Source organism: Eriocheir sinensis, chromosome 46 (assembly GCF_024679095.1).
Source record: "Eriocheir sinensis breed Jianghai 21 chromosome 46, ASM2467909v1, whole genome shotgun sequence".
In the NCBI taxonomy this organism is placed as follows: Eukaryota; Metazoa; Arthropoda; class Malacostraca; order Decapoda; family Varunidae; genus Eriocheir; species Eriocheir sinensis.
In genome coordinates, this window is record NC_066554.1 from 8,085,406 (window position 1) to 8,103,822 (window position 18,417).

The following is an 18,417-nucleotide window of genomic DNA, read 5'->3' on the forward strand; positions in this document are numbered from 1 at the left end:
CGATCTCTCTTCTTCTTTCCTTTTTTGCCGAAAGTCAGTTTTAAGAAAGACCGGATTATTTTTCACAACGGGCCCCTGACTTACTAATTCTTAGACTCGTCGCCTCGCTTCTTGATAAAGTCTGTTACTTTCAGGCGAGTTTTGCACTTTCTTTCTTTCGCCTATTAAAGAAGTTTCTGTCTTGAAGAGAATGCTTGATTTCGCTTCTAAACCATGACGGACTTTTAATAATGTTGTGTTGCTTTCGTAAAGTTGAACGAGGTCATTCTGGTAAGTAATTGATTTTTAGAAAGTTAGCCACAACTCATCTACGGCAGAGTCATCTAATCGTTGCATGTTTGCCAGTATTTGCGTGAGTATTACGAAATATGTTATTTTTAAGATTTCGTCATAGTATTTCAAATGGACTCATTCTTGCATGTGAGAAAGTGTTGAAACGCACCAATTTTTTTGTCGTAATAACTGGTGAGTTGTCCCGTGTCGTTACTGACAGTATTCTCCTGAGTCTCCAGAACAAAAACCAGTGTATTGATTTAGTCGAGTGGGTTTGTAAGCATTTCGCGTAGGTATTAATTGAATACTGTGCTTCTCCTTCAGCACCAGAGTGACGGCCAGTCCATGCGCAGGAGATTAATATTTCCTTAACTCGAGGCTTCGCTGCTCCGCCGTGTTTGACGCAAGACAACACACATCCAGCATCACCTCACGACTGTCCCTGGGGGGGGAGAGAGAGAGAGAGAGAGAGAGAGAGAGAGAGAGAGGCAGACTGGCAGGAAATACACACACACTTACACACACACCACACCACAACACACACACACACACAACACAACACAACACACCACAACACAACACACCACACCACACCACAACACAACACAACACAACACAACACACCACACCACACCACACCACACCACAACACAACACACCACACCACACCACACCACACCACAACACAACACAACACAACACAACACAACACAACACAACACAACACAACACCCACATACACATCCCTCCTTGCCCCCCCCCCCCCCACACACACACACACTTATACCCCCCCCCCCAACCCCAGCCCCGAGCCCCCACACAATACCCGTAAAAGGCCCGCCATTCAACCCCGCGATTGAGTGAGGCGCGGCAGCCGTCCAAGTTAGCCAGGAGTCAGGGGTCGGAGTCCTTCTCTTCCTCGCGGCCATAAACTCAAAACCACGACTTTACGGGAAGGTGGAGGCGGAGGAGGGAGAGACAGGAGGTAACTGGATGGCCAAGGAGGGCGGTAGAGGAGAGAGGAAGGGAGAGGAGGAGGAGAGAGAGAGAGAAGGTTACAGGTTAGCCAAGAGGGGAGTAGAGGGGAGAGGAAGGGGGAGAGAGAGAGGCAGGAGGTTACAGTAGAGGTAAGAGAAAGGGAGAGGAGAGAGAGAGAGAAGGTTACAGGTTAGCCAAGAGGGGAGTAGAGGGGAGAGGAAGGGAGAGAGAGAGAGAGAGAGAGAGAGAGAGAGAGAGAGAGAGAGAGAGAGAGAGAGAGAGAGAGAGAGAGAGAGAGAGAGAGAGAGAGAGAGAGAGAGAGAGAGAGAGAGAGAGAGAGAGAGAGAGAGAGAGAGAGAGAGAGAGAGAGAGAGAGAGAGAGAGAGAGAGAGAGAGAGAGAGAGGAGAGGGATCGTTCTGAAAGGCTTAGACGAGGAGGGGAGGGAGAGAGTGTTAGCAAAGGGTTAGATAGAAGTGGAAGGGAAAAAGAATAGTTGCGTGAAGGGAGAACTAGAGTGGATAGTGGACTTGGGACATAGCGACCAGTGAAAAAAAAAAAAAGAGTAGAATGAAGCGGATGAATATGGAAGGCAATAAAGAGAAGAGAAGGAAGGGGAAAGAGGAAGAGGAACAGAGGTGAAGTGGAGGGAGGGAATGGAGGAAGGAGGACAAGGGTGAGAAGGGGAGTGTGGGGGGGAGGGGGGGGGGGTGAATGGCACTGAATTGGAGGGAATGTGAAGGGAGACTGAAGTAGGGTCAAGGTTACCCGTGGAATTGAGTGGAAGAGGATTGGAGAGGAGGAGAGAGGGAGGGGAGAGAGGAAGGAAGAGGGGAAGGTGAGGGGAGAGAGGGAGAGAGAAAAAGAAGAAGAATAGGGATGTTGATGGATTTAGGGAGCAAAGGGTAGAATAGGAGAGTGAATAGCGAAGGAGGAGATGAGAGAGGAAGGAAGGAGGAGAGGAGGGAGAGTACGAGTAGGGAGGAGAAGAGAGTGCAGCTGAAAATGAAGAGAAGAGGAAGATTGAAGCTGATATATTTAACGGAGGGGGGAGGGGAAGAATAGGAGAGCGAATGGTTAAGGAGGAAACGAGAAAGGGAGAATGAGGTCAAGAGAGAGAGAGAGAGAGAGAGAGAGAGAGAGAGAGAGAGAGAGAGAGAGAGAGAGAGAGAGAGAGAGAGAGAGAGAGAGAGAGAGAGAGAGAGAGAGAGAGAGAGAGAGAGAGAGAGAGTAGGAAAAGGTGAGGGGAGGAATATCGTAGACTTGGAAGGGAAAGAAAGGAAGAAGATTTGGGAAAGGAGGAACAGAGAAGAGGAAGATTAAGGGAGAAGTAGGAAGAAGAACAGGAGAAGAGAGAGGGAGAGAAAAGTGAAGAGAGGAAGAACGTTGATTTGGGAAAGGAGGAAGAAAGAAGAAAGGAAGAAGATGGGGAAGGAGTTTAAAGAGGAGGAAGGGAAGAATGAGGGATGAAGGGTAAATGAGAGAGAAAGAGTATGAACGGGGGAGTAGAGGAGGATGAATATGAGAGGGAAAAGAACAGGAAGGGAAGGAGATTAAAGAGAAGTGGAAGAGGAAGACAGGAACAACTAGAAAGGAAGAAGTGGAGGAGAAAGAGAGAGCGAGAGAACACACACGAAGGAGGAGGGAAGGATGAACGTGGATCTAGGAGTGGAAGAATAGAAGGGAAAAGAGGTTAAAGAGGATGAAGTGGAAGAAGAGGAGGAAGAGGAAGACACTCAACATGCACTGATTGAGGAAGATGGAGGGAGAGAAGCCGCTGTTAGCCATCTGCACCCAGCCACCTGCAGGACGAGGAGGAGGAGGAGGGGTAACAAGAGATCATTGGTGGTAGTGGTAATGGTGTGGGTGGTGGAGGTTGACAGTGGTGGTGACAGAAGTGGTAGTTTATTTGTTGTTTGGTTGATGAATTACTCGTATTGTGGTGGTGATGGTTGTGAACTTGTGGTATTGATGTTGGTATTGATGGTGGTGTTGATGGTGATGGTGATGATGGTGCTAGTGGGGGTGATGATAGGTGGTGGTGATGGGAAATGGTCGTGGTGATGATGGTGGTGCTAGGGGGTGATGATTGAAGTGGGGGTAATGATAGGTGGTGGTGGTGGTGGTGATAGTGGTGATGATAGGTTGTGGTGAGGTGATAAAGATGGTGGTGATGGTGGTGATGATTGAAGTAATGGTAATGACAGCTAGTGAGGTGATAGTGATGATGATAGGTGGGGTGGTGATGACTGACGTGGGGGTGATGATTGTGATGGTGGTGATGGTTGAAGTAATAGTGATGACAGCCAGTGAGGTGATAGTCGTGATGATAGGTGGGGCGGTGATGACTGACGTGGTGGTGATGATGGGTGGAGATCGTGATAGTGGTGTTCAAAGGTGGTGGTAGTGGTGGTGATGATGGTTATGACAAGTGGTGTTACAGTAGTGATGATGGTGGTGTTAGTTACGTTAGTTAGTGCTAGTTAGTGACCTTTCTTTTTGCCCACTTCTCTGTACTCTATTCAGGAGCAGGAAGTAGCGGGGTTATTTTTCATTATTTTCCTTTTTTTACGCCCTTGAACTGTCCCCCATCACCCAACTTACACCATCATCCAACGCATCCAACCTCTCAACATCCATCTTTTCCTCACACAGTCACCCATCCTTTCCCCTTTCCCCTCCTTTGTGGTAAAAAAATAAAGTCTCAAACAAAAAGAAGATTAATCAGTCAGAAAACCATTCAGTTTACCAGCGTCCCCCCTCCCTCACTCCCCCCCCTCTTCCACCCTTACTTCCCCCCCTCCCACACGTACCCTATATATCGATAAAAACTTAACTTCACAAATCAGAAATACATTAAGAATAAACTAACGTGTCTGATTAATTAAAACAAAAAGATGTGCAATAACAAACTGACGTAAATAAAATGTTGAAAAAATGTACTTAATCATTATCATCATTGTTATTATTATTAGCTGTTCGACACACACACACACACACACACACACACACACACACACACACACACACAGGCATAAACACACAAAACAAACACAAGCAAACAAGCAAGTAGCCGGCTTTTTATATTGGTGTTTCCTTTTTTTGTGCCCCTGTGCTGTCTCCTTTGCTGTAAAAAAAATAAAAAATAAAAAGCAAGTAAGGAAGGCAGACAGACCCCATCGAGCAGGCGGCAACGTCGAACCCCCGCCGCCAGGTGTGAGGCTCGATGGGTCCTCCGCGCAGCCCCCGAAAACATTCCTTCAGCCCAAACTAACTTAAGAGAAAAAGAACCAGAGGAAAAAAAAAAGATTAAAAGGCTTCGTGTGTTTTTTCCTTTGATCGTAAAGTTGTGCGGAATATTTAACTCATGAAAGCCAGCCAGCCAGCCCCCCCAACCCCCCCCCCCTACACACACACACACACACACACGCACACACAAGTTGGAGCGGCAAGAAGTGTGTTTTATGTCCCGGTGGTCGTTTTTATGGTCGTCGATGCACAGTGGACTCAAGGATTCAAGACGCCGGGAATGCAAATGGGTTTTCCGTTCCTAACTCATTGATTAAGGGCGAGTTGCATGTGTGTGTGTGTGTGTGTGTGTGTGTGTGTGTGTGTGTGTGTGTGCCATTCCCGCCGCAGCCGCCTGTTCACACAGCTCGCCTCGACACCACGGCCGTTGTTTGTAATGTTCAGCCCCCGTGCATTTGGCGCGGCGCGTTTTCAGCCTAACGCGAGTTTCATAACATTCCCTGGCCATAAATCCACCACTTTTGTGATGAATCGACTCTGATGCTGCCGGCGCGGCCTCATCACGGGGACGCCACTACACACACGGAGTTAATTTGCTGCGACACCCATCAGCGACAGCATCAGCGGCCCGCCTGCAAGGGAGGGGCAAGGGGCGCCGCGCCACAATCAATAGTGGGTCGTCGTAAAGAAAGTTTCTTCATCCGGCCCCGAGGAGTCACCACAATACCCAAACTTAATAGATTAAGTTGTAAAGGAGTCGTCGAAGAGGTAAACTTGTGGGCGAGGAGGGCGCGGCGAGGGCGGGCAGCGCCAGGCGGCGGCGGGGTGTTGAGGGAGTGACTGAAGGGGAGGGCGGAGCGTCGGAACCGCGGCGAGGAGGTGACGGATGGGGTGCTGCGTCCTGTCTGACACCGAGTAATGTGTGGCGCCATTACTGTTTATGTGCTCGTGGCCACATGAGGTGCGGCTGACATATGGGGCCTTTACTGCCGCGCTGGTGGCTGTGTTATTTGCTGGAGACGCCGAGAGGCCGCCGCGGATATTGATGTCTCCGATGCCTCGCCGCGTAGCTCTTGTGCCGTGACGAAGCGAACCGTTTAGCGCGGCATTCCTGCACCAACCCCGCGGCGCAGTAACGTTCATGGGTGTGGGTCAGCGTTGTCAAACTGTCGTACTCTGAACATTGCAGTTATCATTTTTTTAGGCTCCACGACTGTCATAACCACACAAATAACGATAGAAATTTAAAGTTATCGTTAAAACAGTTAAATATTGATGGGTTTCGATCTTTTTTGCTACAGGTATCGAAAATGCAATGCGACGAGTACGATAACTTGGCAACGCTGGTGTGGGTGTTAACACCTGTCCGCTACGCAAAGTCTTCGCCGTTTTGTTTATAAACCTACGTAGTATTCCACGACCTACTTCTTCGTGCTGGTCAGGAGTGGTGTAACGGCCTCAGCGCGAAGGCTTTTTTTTTTCCGTCATGGCGCAGGCAATTTTTATAGTGGCGCCAGTTATGCTTGATACAGATGAAATTGGTATTGACTGAAACTGATGAACTGTTATTATTATTATTGCTAGTATTAGTATTTGTATTAGTATCATCATATGAGGTTCATCTACATCTATCGATCTATTTCTTTCTATGTATGTGTGTGTGTGTGTGTGTGTGTGTGTGTGTGTGTGTGTGTGTGTGTGTACATCAAAGCGCGAACACACACGACAAAAAACACGCATTAAAAGAGTGTAAATTAAGCAAACACATTCGCTGATTAGAAATGAGAGAGAGAGAGAGAGAGAGAGAGAGAGAGAGAGAGAGAGAGAGAGAGAGCGAGAGCGAGAGCGAGAGCGAGAGAGAGAGGTAATCACAGTAATGGTGCTAAAATAGAAAAAAAAATCCACGTTGAAAATATGGCTGCTCAATAATTAGGTGTGTGTGTGTGTGTGTGTGTGTGGGTGTGGGTGTGGATGTGATGTATTTTTTGTGTGATGATGAGGCAACTGTCACACTACGTCCAGCCTCGCCAGCTAACCAATCACATACAACACTCAACTGACCTTTATTAATACTCACCATGTTCTGATCTCGTGCTGGACTCGGGATGACCAGCCAGAACCCTCCTCTACATATTCACGAAGTCTTTTTTTTTACAACAAAGGAGACAGCTCAAGGGCACAAAAAAAGGAAACAATAATAAAAAAAAAAGCCCGCTACTCGCTGCTCCTAAAAAGCATCCAAAGAGGTGGCCGAAAGAGGGGGTTAATTTCGGGAGGAGACTGGACTCTCACATCACAGCCACACCCTTGCACACCCACCCACACATTCAAGAGGAGAGAATCAAGACACCTCTCCACCCGAAAATGACCTCTCTTTTGGCCTCACTTTCATTTTGTTTTAGTATCGGAGTAGCGTTTAGTGAAGTTTTTATTTTATTTTTATATTTTGAACTTTACCTTCCTCTCTTGCTAGAATTTCCACCCACACTTCCTCCCTTCCTTTCCCCTCCCTTCCTTTCCCCTCCCTTACCTCCCTCCCTTTCCATTCCATTCCTCCCCCATTTCCTCCCTCCATCGCTCCCTTCCTTTCCCCTCTCTTCCTTACCTCCCTTTCCATTCCATTCCTCCCCCATTTCCTCCCTCCATCGCTCCCTTCCTTTCCCCTCTCTTCCTTACCTCCCTTTCCATTCCATTCCACCCCCATTTCCTCCCTCCATCGCTCCCTTCCTTTCCCCTCCTTTACCTCCCTCCCTTTCCATTCCATTCCACCCCCATTTCCTTCCTCCATCGCCCCCTTCCTTTCCCCTCCCTTCCTTACCTCCCTCCCCCTTCCACTTCATCTCACCCCCCATTCCCTTCCTTCATCGCTCCCTTCCTTTCCCTTCCCTTCCTTACGTTCCTCCCCCTTCCATTTCATCTCACCCCCCCCCCCCAATCCCTCACACCCACACGCACCCGGGAGAAAGGAAACAACCCCCGTCTGAGCGAGCACCGGGTATACTCATTCACTGCTGGGTGGACAAGGGACATGGGTGAAAGGAGGCTGCCCATTCGTCTTCACCCCGACCTGGAATCGAACTGGGGATCTCGTGTTTGTGAGGCGAACTTGCTAACCTCTTCACTGTGGAGTTTATATGTCTGTGCTTGTTTGTTTGTTTGCTTATATGTGTGTGAGTGTTTGTGTTTTTTATGTATGTTAGAGAGAGAGAGAGAGAGAGAGAGAGAGAACTAAAAGAACAGAAACAGATGTCGTACAATCTCATTTTACTCTCTTACAGGGTTGATTTCTTTTGTTCTTTTCGTCTATTTTGTTTTCCTTTTTTTATATCTGGGTGATCATAGACCCTGCTAGGCTTGCTGGTGGGTGTTCATGTTCATCTTTAGCGTAACAAAAGTGACTTGCTGACGATGAGAGTGAGGAAGAGAAGATGTGGGAAGGAAGATGAATTTTTTTTTTTTTTTTTTTTTTTTTTTTTTTTAGAAGGCAAGCGATAAGAGGAAGGAATATGTTAGACCAGAGAGAAGAGAAGCAAGAACTAGTACGTAAAAAAAAAAGAGGCGAAATTAAAAGAAAAAGATAGTTGAGAAAGTAAGAATTAGATGATAGGCAGGAAGAAGAAAGAAAGAAAGGAAAAAAGAAAAGAGAAAAGAAAGAAAGAGAAGGAATAAAAGAGAGGAAGAAAGAAAGAAAAAATAGGATGGAAGAAAGACGATAGAAAACGAAAGAAAGAAAGAGAAAACGGGAAGAAGTTATAAATTAAAAAAGAAATGAGAAGAACAAAAACTCAGTAAATAGCTAAAAAGAAGAACACTACAAAGAAAAAGAGAAAGAAGGAAACGAAAGCAAATGAACATCTAAAGAGAGAAAATCAAAAGAATCAAGACCACTAATAATTATCAAAGGCAAGAATAATTAAGATGAAGAAGAAGGAAGCAAGAAAGCTAAAAGTGACAAAGATGACGATTAAACACAGAAATCTTGTAGTTTGCCCTTAATTTGCCTTAAAACACACACAAACACACACACACACACACACACACACACACACACACACTCTCTCATGCCCTTCAAGTGTTGCATAGATTCCTTCATGCTGTGTTGCTACTGACTGGGCGGGTGTTCTTATGTGTTGCTGATTGAAAAGTGTTGCGGTGTTGCATATGTTCAGCTTCGTGCACCTGTATTACTTTGAAGAGTCTCCGCACTGTTGCTTTGGTTAATTATTCTTTGTGTTGCTGGTTGATTTATTTGACGTGTTGCTGAGGGTGAACGTCTGGTGCCATGCTGACCTGTGTATCACCTCAAGACTCACCACAATGCTCTTACTTAGTGTGTTAGTGACCTTTTTTTCGAGTTAGTTAAGTTTATGATCGAATTTTAAGGACTTTTCGAGCTGTTCCTCTTTGGTGTGTTGCTGACTTGCTCCTGTGGTCAATTCAAACACTTACCGAACTGCTGTTTAGTGGTGTGCTAGTGACTTGTTGATTGGAGTTACTGGGGCCTGTAATCGAGTGGAGAACTTATCGAACTGCAATTCCTCTGGTGTATTACTAAGTTGTTATTGTTGTCGACTCGTGAAATTACCGAGTTTTTGTATTTTGATGTGTCAGTGAGTTGTTTTCGTGTTGCTGAAGTCTGGAATCGAATTTTAAGAACTTACCGAACTGCTATTCATCTGGCGTATTGCTGAGTTGTTATTGTTATCGACTCGAGAAATTACCGAGTTTCTGTTTCTTGGTGTGTTAGTGAGTTATATTCGTGTTACTGAAGGTTGGAATCGAATTTTAAGAACTTACTGAACTACTCTTCTTTGGTGTGTCAGTAACCTGCTTTAAGTTACTGACGCGTGTGATCAACTCGACAACTTTCCGAGCTTCTATTTTTATCTTTCTGACTTGTTTGAGCACTTTTTTTTACCCGTTCCTGACATTTTTTTGCTTTTTGTCTTTGGCTGACTCTTGAACTTACCTAGCTGCTGTTCCTTGGTGTGTTGCTGACGTCTGTGATCACTTCAAAACCTTATTGATATTTTTTGGTGTTAATGACTTTTTCTTTAGTTACTGGCGTCTGTGACTGATTAGAGACCTCACCGAACTGCTCTTTCTTGGGCTTGCACTGACTTTTTTTTTTTTTTAATTTTCGTCTGTGATTGGGTCAGGAACTTATCGAGCTTATGTTTATTTGTGTGTGACTGACTTATTTTTTAGCTACTTTCGTCTATGATTGGGTCAGGAACTTATCGAGCTTCTGTTTTTTCGTATGTGACTGACTTATTTTTGTGTTACTTTCACCTGTGATCAACCCAAGAACTTTCCACAAAGCTGTTCTGTGATGTGTTAGTGATTTGTAACTGTGATCGACTGGAGAACTTACTGAGCTGGTTTCTGATGTTTTACTGGCTTATTTTTGTGTGTGTTACTATCGTCTGTGATCGGGGCGCGAATTTACTGAGCGGCGGTTTCTTTAGGGGTGAGTCACAGAGATATATATGTATTTAACTCTGTGGGGTAAGTTGGGCTGCTGAGTCTGAGGCACCATTGCTAGATTGTCGTACTCAGAGTATAGCATTTACCGGCTTCTGACGCCTAACTATTACCAAGAAGCATCAGCATTTAACTTTTTTAACGATAACTCTAAATCAATTTCGTTATTGGAGCCCAGAAGACAGTTTGGCGTAGGAAGTCGGAAATATAATCGGCTGAGTACGACAATCTGGCAACGTTGGACTCGGAGGTCTTGTTATATTCCCCACAAGTGTTATTTACCTTCAGGATAGTGTTGTTATTTTCCGGTGTCTGTTAGGGCCATCACGTTACTGCTTGGCGTTTCCTGTCGTGTTGCTGCGTGAAAGACTTACCATAACAGTGATATATTTTAGTGCTGACCTGCTTTATTCTTTACCGATACATTAATTGATGAGGGCAGTCAGAGTCAATCATGTTGCTAGCCTCCTCCTCTTCCTCTTTCTCTTCTTCCTCCTTCTCTCCTTCACCATCTCCACCATCACCGCCAACCACTAACAACTCATTCTCCTCCTCCTCCTCATCATCATCATTATCTCCCCTCCATTACTACCATATTACCGTCTCTATGTTGTGGTATTTTCCCCGTGTTACTAAAATGTTCCTTGTCTCTGTGATGTTTTCCCTGTTTTCCCTGTGTTGCTAACGTCCTTCCTTCTTCGTGTGCCGCAGAAGGAGCTGTCGGAGGGTCGGCGGGTGAAGCTGAACAACGTACAGCTGAGTGCCTCGGGAATGTACAAGTGTGAGGTAATCGGCGAGGGCCCGGAATTCCTCACGTCGGACAAGCACGCCCGGATGATGGTTGTCAGTAAGTATGGGAAAGGGAGGAAGGGGGAGAGGGGAGAGGAGGGGAAGGGGGAGGAAGGGGAGTTGGTGTGTATAGAGGAATTGGCTTTGGGGTATGTTGATGGGAGGGGAGACGGGAGGGGAGGGGAAGGTGGGAAGGGGAGTTTGTGTGTATGGAGGGATGGGGTTTGAGATATGTTGATGTGGGGGGTGCGGGGGAGAGGGGAGGGGAAGGGGAGGAAGGGGAGTTGGTGTGTATGGAGGGATGGGGTTTGGGGTGTGCTGCTGTGGGGGGGCGGGGGGTTGGGGATAGAGGAGAAGAGATGTCTGCCTGTCTCTCTTTGTCTGAGCTAGTGGGCTTTTTTTTTTTCTTTTTTTCTTTTTTTTTACCCTTGAGCTCCTTCCTTTACTGTCTGTTTTTGTTTGTTGGCTTTTTGATTTTTTTGTCTTTTGTTTGTTTTTGTTTGTGATGTTTTGTTTTGTTTGTTTTTGCTTGTGATGTCTGTCTCTGTCTGTGCTAGCGGGCTCTCTTGTTTTTTTTTCTTTACTGTTTGTTTTTGCTTGGTGTTGTTGCTGTTTTTGTTTTTCGTCTTTTGTTTGTTTTGTTTTTTCTTCTGTAGCCTGTACCTCTTTTTCGTCACTGGTCTGTCTTCATAATTCTCCCTGTTTGCCTGTTTTTCTTTTTTTTTTTTTTGCCTACCTTCTGTTTGTCTTCTCTCTTCATCACTGGTATCCGTCTATCTATGTCCGTCTCGTTTGTCTGTCGTTATTTTTCACTTTCCTGATTGTTTTCTTTGCCTTCTTTGTCTCATTTTCTCATCATCGTTATCTCTGTCTCTGTTTGTGTCTGTTTTGTCTATCTGTTTTGTCTCCTGCCCGTTTTACTTGCCTTCTCTGTCTCTTTTCATCATCGGTATCTCCCTGTCTGTATGTTCGTGTGTACGTGCCATTTCTCTACCTCACTATCTCCCCCTCCCTCTGTTGACCCTCCTGTATTACTGTCATTCACTAAAAATTAAACAAAGGGGTAAAAACAAGAGAGAGAGAGAGAGAGAGAGAGAGAGAGAGAGAGAGAGAGAGTCCGTTCATGCTCCCCTCGCTAGTGTATAGGCCATTCTCGTCCCCTATGTTGCAGCCTCCTCCAGTCCCATCCTTCGGCCCCTCCTTCGCGGCCTCCTTCAACCCCGCGGCGTGTGTAATTCCAAGCCCTTATTCCTGCTTATTCCCGTTTTTTGTTTCGCGTTATTTCTGTTCTTTGTTTCAGCACAATTTTGCTTTTTTTTTATAGACTTTTGGTTGGTGTTAAGGACTTACTCAACAAGAATATATGGAGTTGTCGATATCTATAAGTAGTAGTAGTAGTAGTAGTAGTAGTGGAAGTAGAAGCAGAAGTAGTAGTAGTAGTAGTAGTAGTAGTAGTAGAAGTAGTAGTAGTAGTAGTAGTAGTAGTAGTAGTAGTAGTAGTAGTAGTAGTAGTAGTAGTAGTAGTAATAGTAGTGGTAGTAGTAGTAGTAGTAATGCTCTATTTCCTTTGTTTAATGTATTCCAGTCTATTATTCCACCTCGTTGTGTATCAGTTGTTCCAGTCTCTAGTTCCCATGCCTTCCAGGTCCTTGTTTCATCTAATATATTTTTTTCCAAGTGCTTTCCTGGCCTTTCGCTTTATGCCATTTTTTTTTTTTTTCTTAAGCCATTCCAGCCCCGTGATCCGATGTAATCCAATCTCTCATTCCAACATATTCCGAGTCCTTGTTTCAACGCAGTTCAATCTTTATGTAGTTTCAGCTGATCCCAGTTCTTTGGTTCCATGTAGTTCAGTTATTAGTTCTAGCTTATTCCAGTTTTTTTTTCTGCTGTCTCTGTTCCTTTGTCTCCCTCTCCTTCTTTTCCCATCATTTCCTATCACCTTGCCTCCTTACCTACCTGTGTCTGTGTTCTTTGGTTCCCTGTAGTTCAGTTCCTAGTTCTAGCTTTTTCCAGCCTTTCTTTTCCTGTTGTCTCTGTTCCGTTGTCTCCCTCTCCTTTTCTCATCGTTTCCCATCACCTTGCCTCCTTACCTAACATGGGTCTATCCACCTACCTGTGTCTGTGTTTTTTGGTTCCCTGTAGTTCAGTTCCTAGTTCTAGCTTATTCCAGCCTTTCTTTTCCTGTTGTCTCTGTTTCGCTGTCTCCCTCTCCTTCTTTTCTCATCGTTTCCCATCACCTTGCCTCCTTACCTAACATGGGTCTTTCCAACTACCTGTGTCTGTGTTCTTTGGTTCCCTGTAGTTCAGTTCCTAGTTCTAGTTTATTCCAGACTTTCTTTTCCTGCTTTCTCTGTTCCGTTGTCTCCCTCTTCTTTCTCATCATTTCCCATCACCTTGTCTCCTTACCTATTATGCGTCTTTCCACCTCCTGTGTCTGTTTTCTTTTGCGGGAACAGAGCTTAGGAGGCTTTCTTTTGCTTTTTATTTCTTGTTTTTACCCTTCAGTTGTTTCCTCTGCTGTAAAAACAACATTGTAGAGTATTGAGGTCCTTAATGTTGCCTTGCCTGTAGCAGCGACGGGCCAAATTTGTGGCTTTACCGTGTAGCAGCGGCGGGCCAAATTTTTCCCATGATATAAACCCCCCAAAATAGACGATGCATAAATTAATCACATTTGCGTTGATATATATAATGAAATGGTTTGCTTGAGTGATGATTTTTTCTCATTAATTTGCTTAGAGGGGCCTTTAACCTAACCTAACCTAACCTAACCTAACCTAACCTAACCTAACCTTTAACCTAACCTAACCTAACCTAACCTAACCTAACCTAACCTAACCTAACCTAACCTAACCTAACCTAACCTAACCTAATCTTAGAAACATGACCCCTGCAGCTACCGGGTTAAGTCGCACTCTGCCACACTTTGCCTCTCAGTCCAGCCCCTCGTAGTAAATCATTTCGCCTCAACCCAAGCCCTTCAGTCCCCTGCCAATTAAGTCGAGGCTCGCTGTGACATGTGGTGGGACGGAGGCTTAGGACGGGCTTAATCGGGCTTTAGGGAGACTAGATCAGGCTTAAAAGGGACTAGGTCAGGCTGGAGTGGGCTAGGTCAGGCTTACAACAACACCTTCCAATGCTTCTTTATGTCCTGTACTCTTTTCCCCTGCCTCCTGCTCGTCCCACTTCGCCCCTTTCTTCCCCTCTCTGCTTTCTACGAACTCTTCATTGCCCCTTCCTTGCCCTCTCCTGCTATCTGCTTTCCCCTTTCCCCTTTCTATCCCTCTAAAGTCCTCTCCTACTCTCCTGCTTTCCCCTCTGCCCTTTCTATCCCTCTAAATTCCTCTTCTACTCTCTCTTCTCATATCCTTTTCCTTTTCATCTCCTGTCCTCTTCTTCCTTTTCTCTATCAGCTTTTCTTCGACCCTCTCTTCTCATATCCTTTTCATTTTCATCTCCTGTCCTCTTCTTCCTCTTCTCTATCCCTAGTCAGCTTTCCGTAGTCCCTCTCTTACCCTGCTCTCTCCTTTTACACTAACCTGCCCTCTTCCTCTTCTTTTGACCCTTCCCTACCACCTCTATTCCCTGCTCTCTCCTTAGCCGTTCCCTCACCCTAATATCTGCCCGTCTTTCCTTTCCTCTACCTTGCCCTTTTCCTATTCCCTTAACCTTTCCTTGCCACTCCCAGTCTCTGCTCTCTCTTCCCCTCCTGCCTTCCCTTGCGTCTGCCTGTCTCCTCTTCTTAACTTCTCTTATCCCCTGTCCACTTCTTTTAAACTCCTTCCTCTCCTTTCTTCACTCCTTCATTCCACCCTCCATGCCTTCCCTGCTCCCCTTCTCGCCTCCTCTCCTCCTCGTTCCGCTTAAAGCCTCCCAGAAACACTATAAATACTCCGTTCAAATTAACCTGGCAAATACGCCCCGCCCACACTAGCGGCCCAGGAACCACCAAAAAGATTAAACCTTTCTCAGCACCCACCAATCACATGCAGCCTGATTTGAGGGTGGGGCGTGGTTGGTTTATGAGTTAGCCAATGATGTGCAGCTGATGGGGAAGGGGAGGAGCTTATATAGGAGGTTGATTTGGATGGAGTTGTAACGATTAAAAAAATATGATAATACGTCTAATTTTTTTAAACGTCGAATTAGTCTTTATTTTGATCCGTTTTTCAAGGTGTGGTGAGTTGATTTTGTTGATTTATTTATATCACTTTTTACGACTGAGTTTGTTGTAATATGTCGATTTAACTTAATGAAAATTCAACTCTTGTAACTCAGTCTCAAAAATGGAATTGAACACTTTTTAATGCTGAGTTTGCAATTATGTCGACTTGAAGTGTTGGATTTACTCTTCAAACTAAATCCCTTCCCCAAAAACAGAAACGAAAAAGCCAAACTAGCCACATAACTGATGAATAATTACAAATACGACGTTTAAAAAATCAGGAGATAATCTGGTGTTTTTTTCGTGGGCAAGGTTAATCTGTTTATTTTTCGTGGGCAACGTTAATCTGTTTATTTTTCGTGGGCAAGAAGTGTTTGTTTTCTCGTAGTGTCTTTTTCATGGGCAAGGACAAGCTGGTGTTTTTTCATGGACAAGATTAATGTTATTTTTTTTTTTTTTGTGTGTGTGTGTGTGTGGTTAATCTGTTTTTTTTGGGGGAGGGCAAGGCTGGTGTTTTATCATTAATCTGTTTTTTTTTTTTTCGGGGGGGGGGCAAGGACAAGCTGGTGTTTTTTCATGGGCAAGGTTAATCTGTTTTTTTTTTTTTTCGGGGGGGGGGCAAGGACAAGCTGGTGTTTTATCATGGGCAAGGTTAATCTGTTTTATTTTTATTTATTTTTTTTTCGTGGGCAAGGACAAGCTGGCATTTTTCGTGGGGCAAGTAAGGAGTGTTTGCAGTGGCCAGCTCATGTCGGGTCTTAGGTCTGCTGTTCCCGGGGCGAGGGTTGTAAAGAGGCTGTGTCGCGGGAATTAATGATCTGTGCCCCGAGGAAGAAAAAGAATCAGGGGAGGAGAGCCAGTTTGAGAGGGCGAACTTTCTTTCTTCCCTCTCCTCCTGGCAGCCCCGAGACTTATTTTTCGGAGGGTTAAACTTTTCTCTCTTTTCTTCTTCTTTTCTTCTTTCTTCGACTTCCATTCTCTCTGTTCTCATTCCTTACCTTGCTCTCTTGCTCTTAATGTCTTTTTCTTTCTTTTTCCCTTCATTCTTTTTTTTTCGTTCCCTACTTTTTGTCTATTATTCTTTCTTTTCTTCTTCTTCTTTCTTCGACTTCCATTCTCTCTGTTCCCATTCTTTACCTTGCTCTATTGCTCTTAATGTCTTTTTCTTTCTTTTTCCCTTCATTCTTTTTTTTTCGTTCCCTACTTTCTGTATTATTCTTTCTTTTCTTCTTCTCCTTCGATTTTCATTCTCTGTTCCCATTCCTTACCTTGCTCTCTTTCTCTTAATATCTTTTCCTTTCTTTTTCCCTTCATTCTTTCTTTCTTTCGTTCCCTACTTTCTGTCTATTATTCTTTCTTTTCTTCTTCTTCTTCGATTTTCATTCTCTGTTCCCATTCCTTACCTTGCTCTCTTTCTCTTAACATTTTTTTCTTTCTTTTTCCCTTCATTCTTTTTTTTTCGTTCCCTACTTTTTGTCTATTATTCTTTCTTTTCTTCTTCTTCTTCGATTTTCATTCTCTGTTCCCATTCCTTACCTTTCTTACCTTGTTATTTTGCTTTTAATATCGTTTTCTTTCTTCTTCCCTTCATTCTTTCTTTCTTTCGTTCCCTATTTCGTCTACTTTTCTTCTTCTTCTTTCTTCGTCTTACTTTCTCTTGCTTGCTCTTTCTCTTTCTCTTGGTATAGTTTCCTTTCTTCTCTCCTTGTTTCTCTCCTTCCTTCCTTCCCCCCTTCTTGTCTTGTTCTGTTTCATTATTCTCTTCCTTCTTCCCTCTCTTAATTCCTTCGTTCGTCCCCCTCTCCCTTTTCTATCTTGTTCTGTTCTTTTACTCTCTTCGTTCTTCCCTTCCTTCCTTGTTCACTTCCACTGTTTCCTCCTTGTCTGCTTAAAAATTACCTTCCTTCTTCCCTTCCTTCCTTCCTCGTTCTCTCTTTCTCTCTTTCATTTCTTGCTCTATATTAAAGTTCTCATTTTTTGTGTCTTTTAATTCGTCTATGTTTACTCGTCCTTCCCTTATTCTTTGTTTCTTTGATCTCTTCCTCCTTCACTTCACTTATTTTCTCTTCATTGACTTTCTCTTCCTCTCTCTCTCGCTCTTCAACCGTTCCTCTGATGTGTTTTTGTTTTGTTTTTGTTTTTTTCTTATTTCTTCGATTCGTGTATTAATTTTCTGTCTTCCTTTGTAACCTCTATATTCTTTTCTTCCTTTTCTTCATTATGCATCTTTCTTCTTTTCTTTCCTCCTGCCTTCCATGCATTTTCGTTTCTTCTCTTCTTTCTAAGCATTCATATTTCTTTCCTTCTTTCCGTTCTTTTCCTTCTTTTTTTCTCCCTTTCTTTCTTTCCATACCTCCGTTCTTCCATTCTTCTTTCCTCTCGCTCTTCCTCACTTCTCTTTCCCTCCTCTTTCCCTTCACCAACAGAATCTTCTTTCCTTCCCGCCATTTTTCACTCCCTCCCCAATCTCCTTCCCTTCCCTTATACCAACTTACCACCACCACCTCCACCACCACAACGTTCTCCTCCCTCATATATATATATGTTTGATTCACTACATTCTCCTTCGTCCCTTCCTTCCTTTCTTCATTTCTACCTTCGCTCCTTCCTTCCTTCCTTCGTATCTACCATCATTCCTTCCTTCCTTCGCTTCTACCTTCGTTCCTCATCCCCGTACTTAACTTGCCACCACCTCCACGGACTCCCTCCCTGCCCTGACCCTCTCACAATCACCTCTCTGTAAAAGAAAGAAAATATAGCGACCTTTTGTCTTATTGTTATTGCCCAAACTGACCACATTTACCCGCCCTTCCTCCCTCCCTACGCCTCCTCCCTTCTCTAACTAGTTAACTCTTCCTCTTATCACTCGCTATATTCTCCCTTCCTTACCTCCCTCCCTCTTTCCTCCCTTCCCCTTTGATCTCACTACATTCTCCCTTTTCTCCCTCCCTTTCTCCTTCTCTTAACCCTTTCTTCCTCCTTTTCTCACTCGCTATGTTATCCCTTCTTATTTTCCTCCTTCTTTTCTTTCACTTAGTTTTCACTCCCCCCTTTCTCTGTCATTACATTCTCCCTTTTCTCCCTTCCTCTATCCTTCCCTTCACTCGATTCACCCTCTCTTCCTCTTCCTCTCTCTCGCTATGTTATCCCTTTCCTCCTTCCTTCCTTCCCTTCTTTTCCAAATTTCTTCTCTTTTCCTCTTTTTCTAACTGGCTATACTCTTCCTTTCTTCCCTGCCTCCTTCCCTTCTTTATCAATTCACCCTCTCTTCCTCTTGTTCTCAGTCATATCATTCTTCCTTTCCTCCTTTCCCCTCTCCTTCCCTTCATCCAATTCTCCCTCCCCTCTTCTACTTGCCTTATTAAACACCTCCTTCCCTCCTTCCCAGCAGCTCCTCTTCCCTCCTCCACCCAATTCACCCTTCCCCCTTCTCTCCCTGTCACTGTTATATATCCCCCCCTTCCCACCCTCTCTTCCT

General features: G+C 44.5%; 1 protein-coding gene across 1 annotated transcript in view; it reads left to right on the forward strand.

Moving 5' to 3' along the window:
• LOC126980928 (uncharacterized) overlaps positions 1-18,417 on the forward strand; it is a gene marked incomplete at its 5' end in the record, with an annotated part of 96,837 nt that overhangs the window by 34,910 nt on the left and 43,510 nt on the right. Inside the window, one exon of the mRNA XM_050831384.1 lies at positions 10,694-10,829. Coding sequence (XP_050687341.1) covers positions 10,694-10,829 — 136 coding nt within the window. The remainder of the gene's footprint in view (positions 1-10,693; positions 10,830-18,417) is intronic.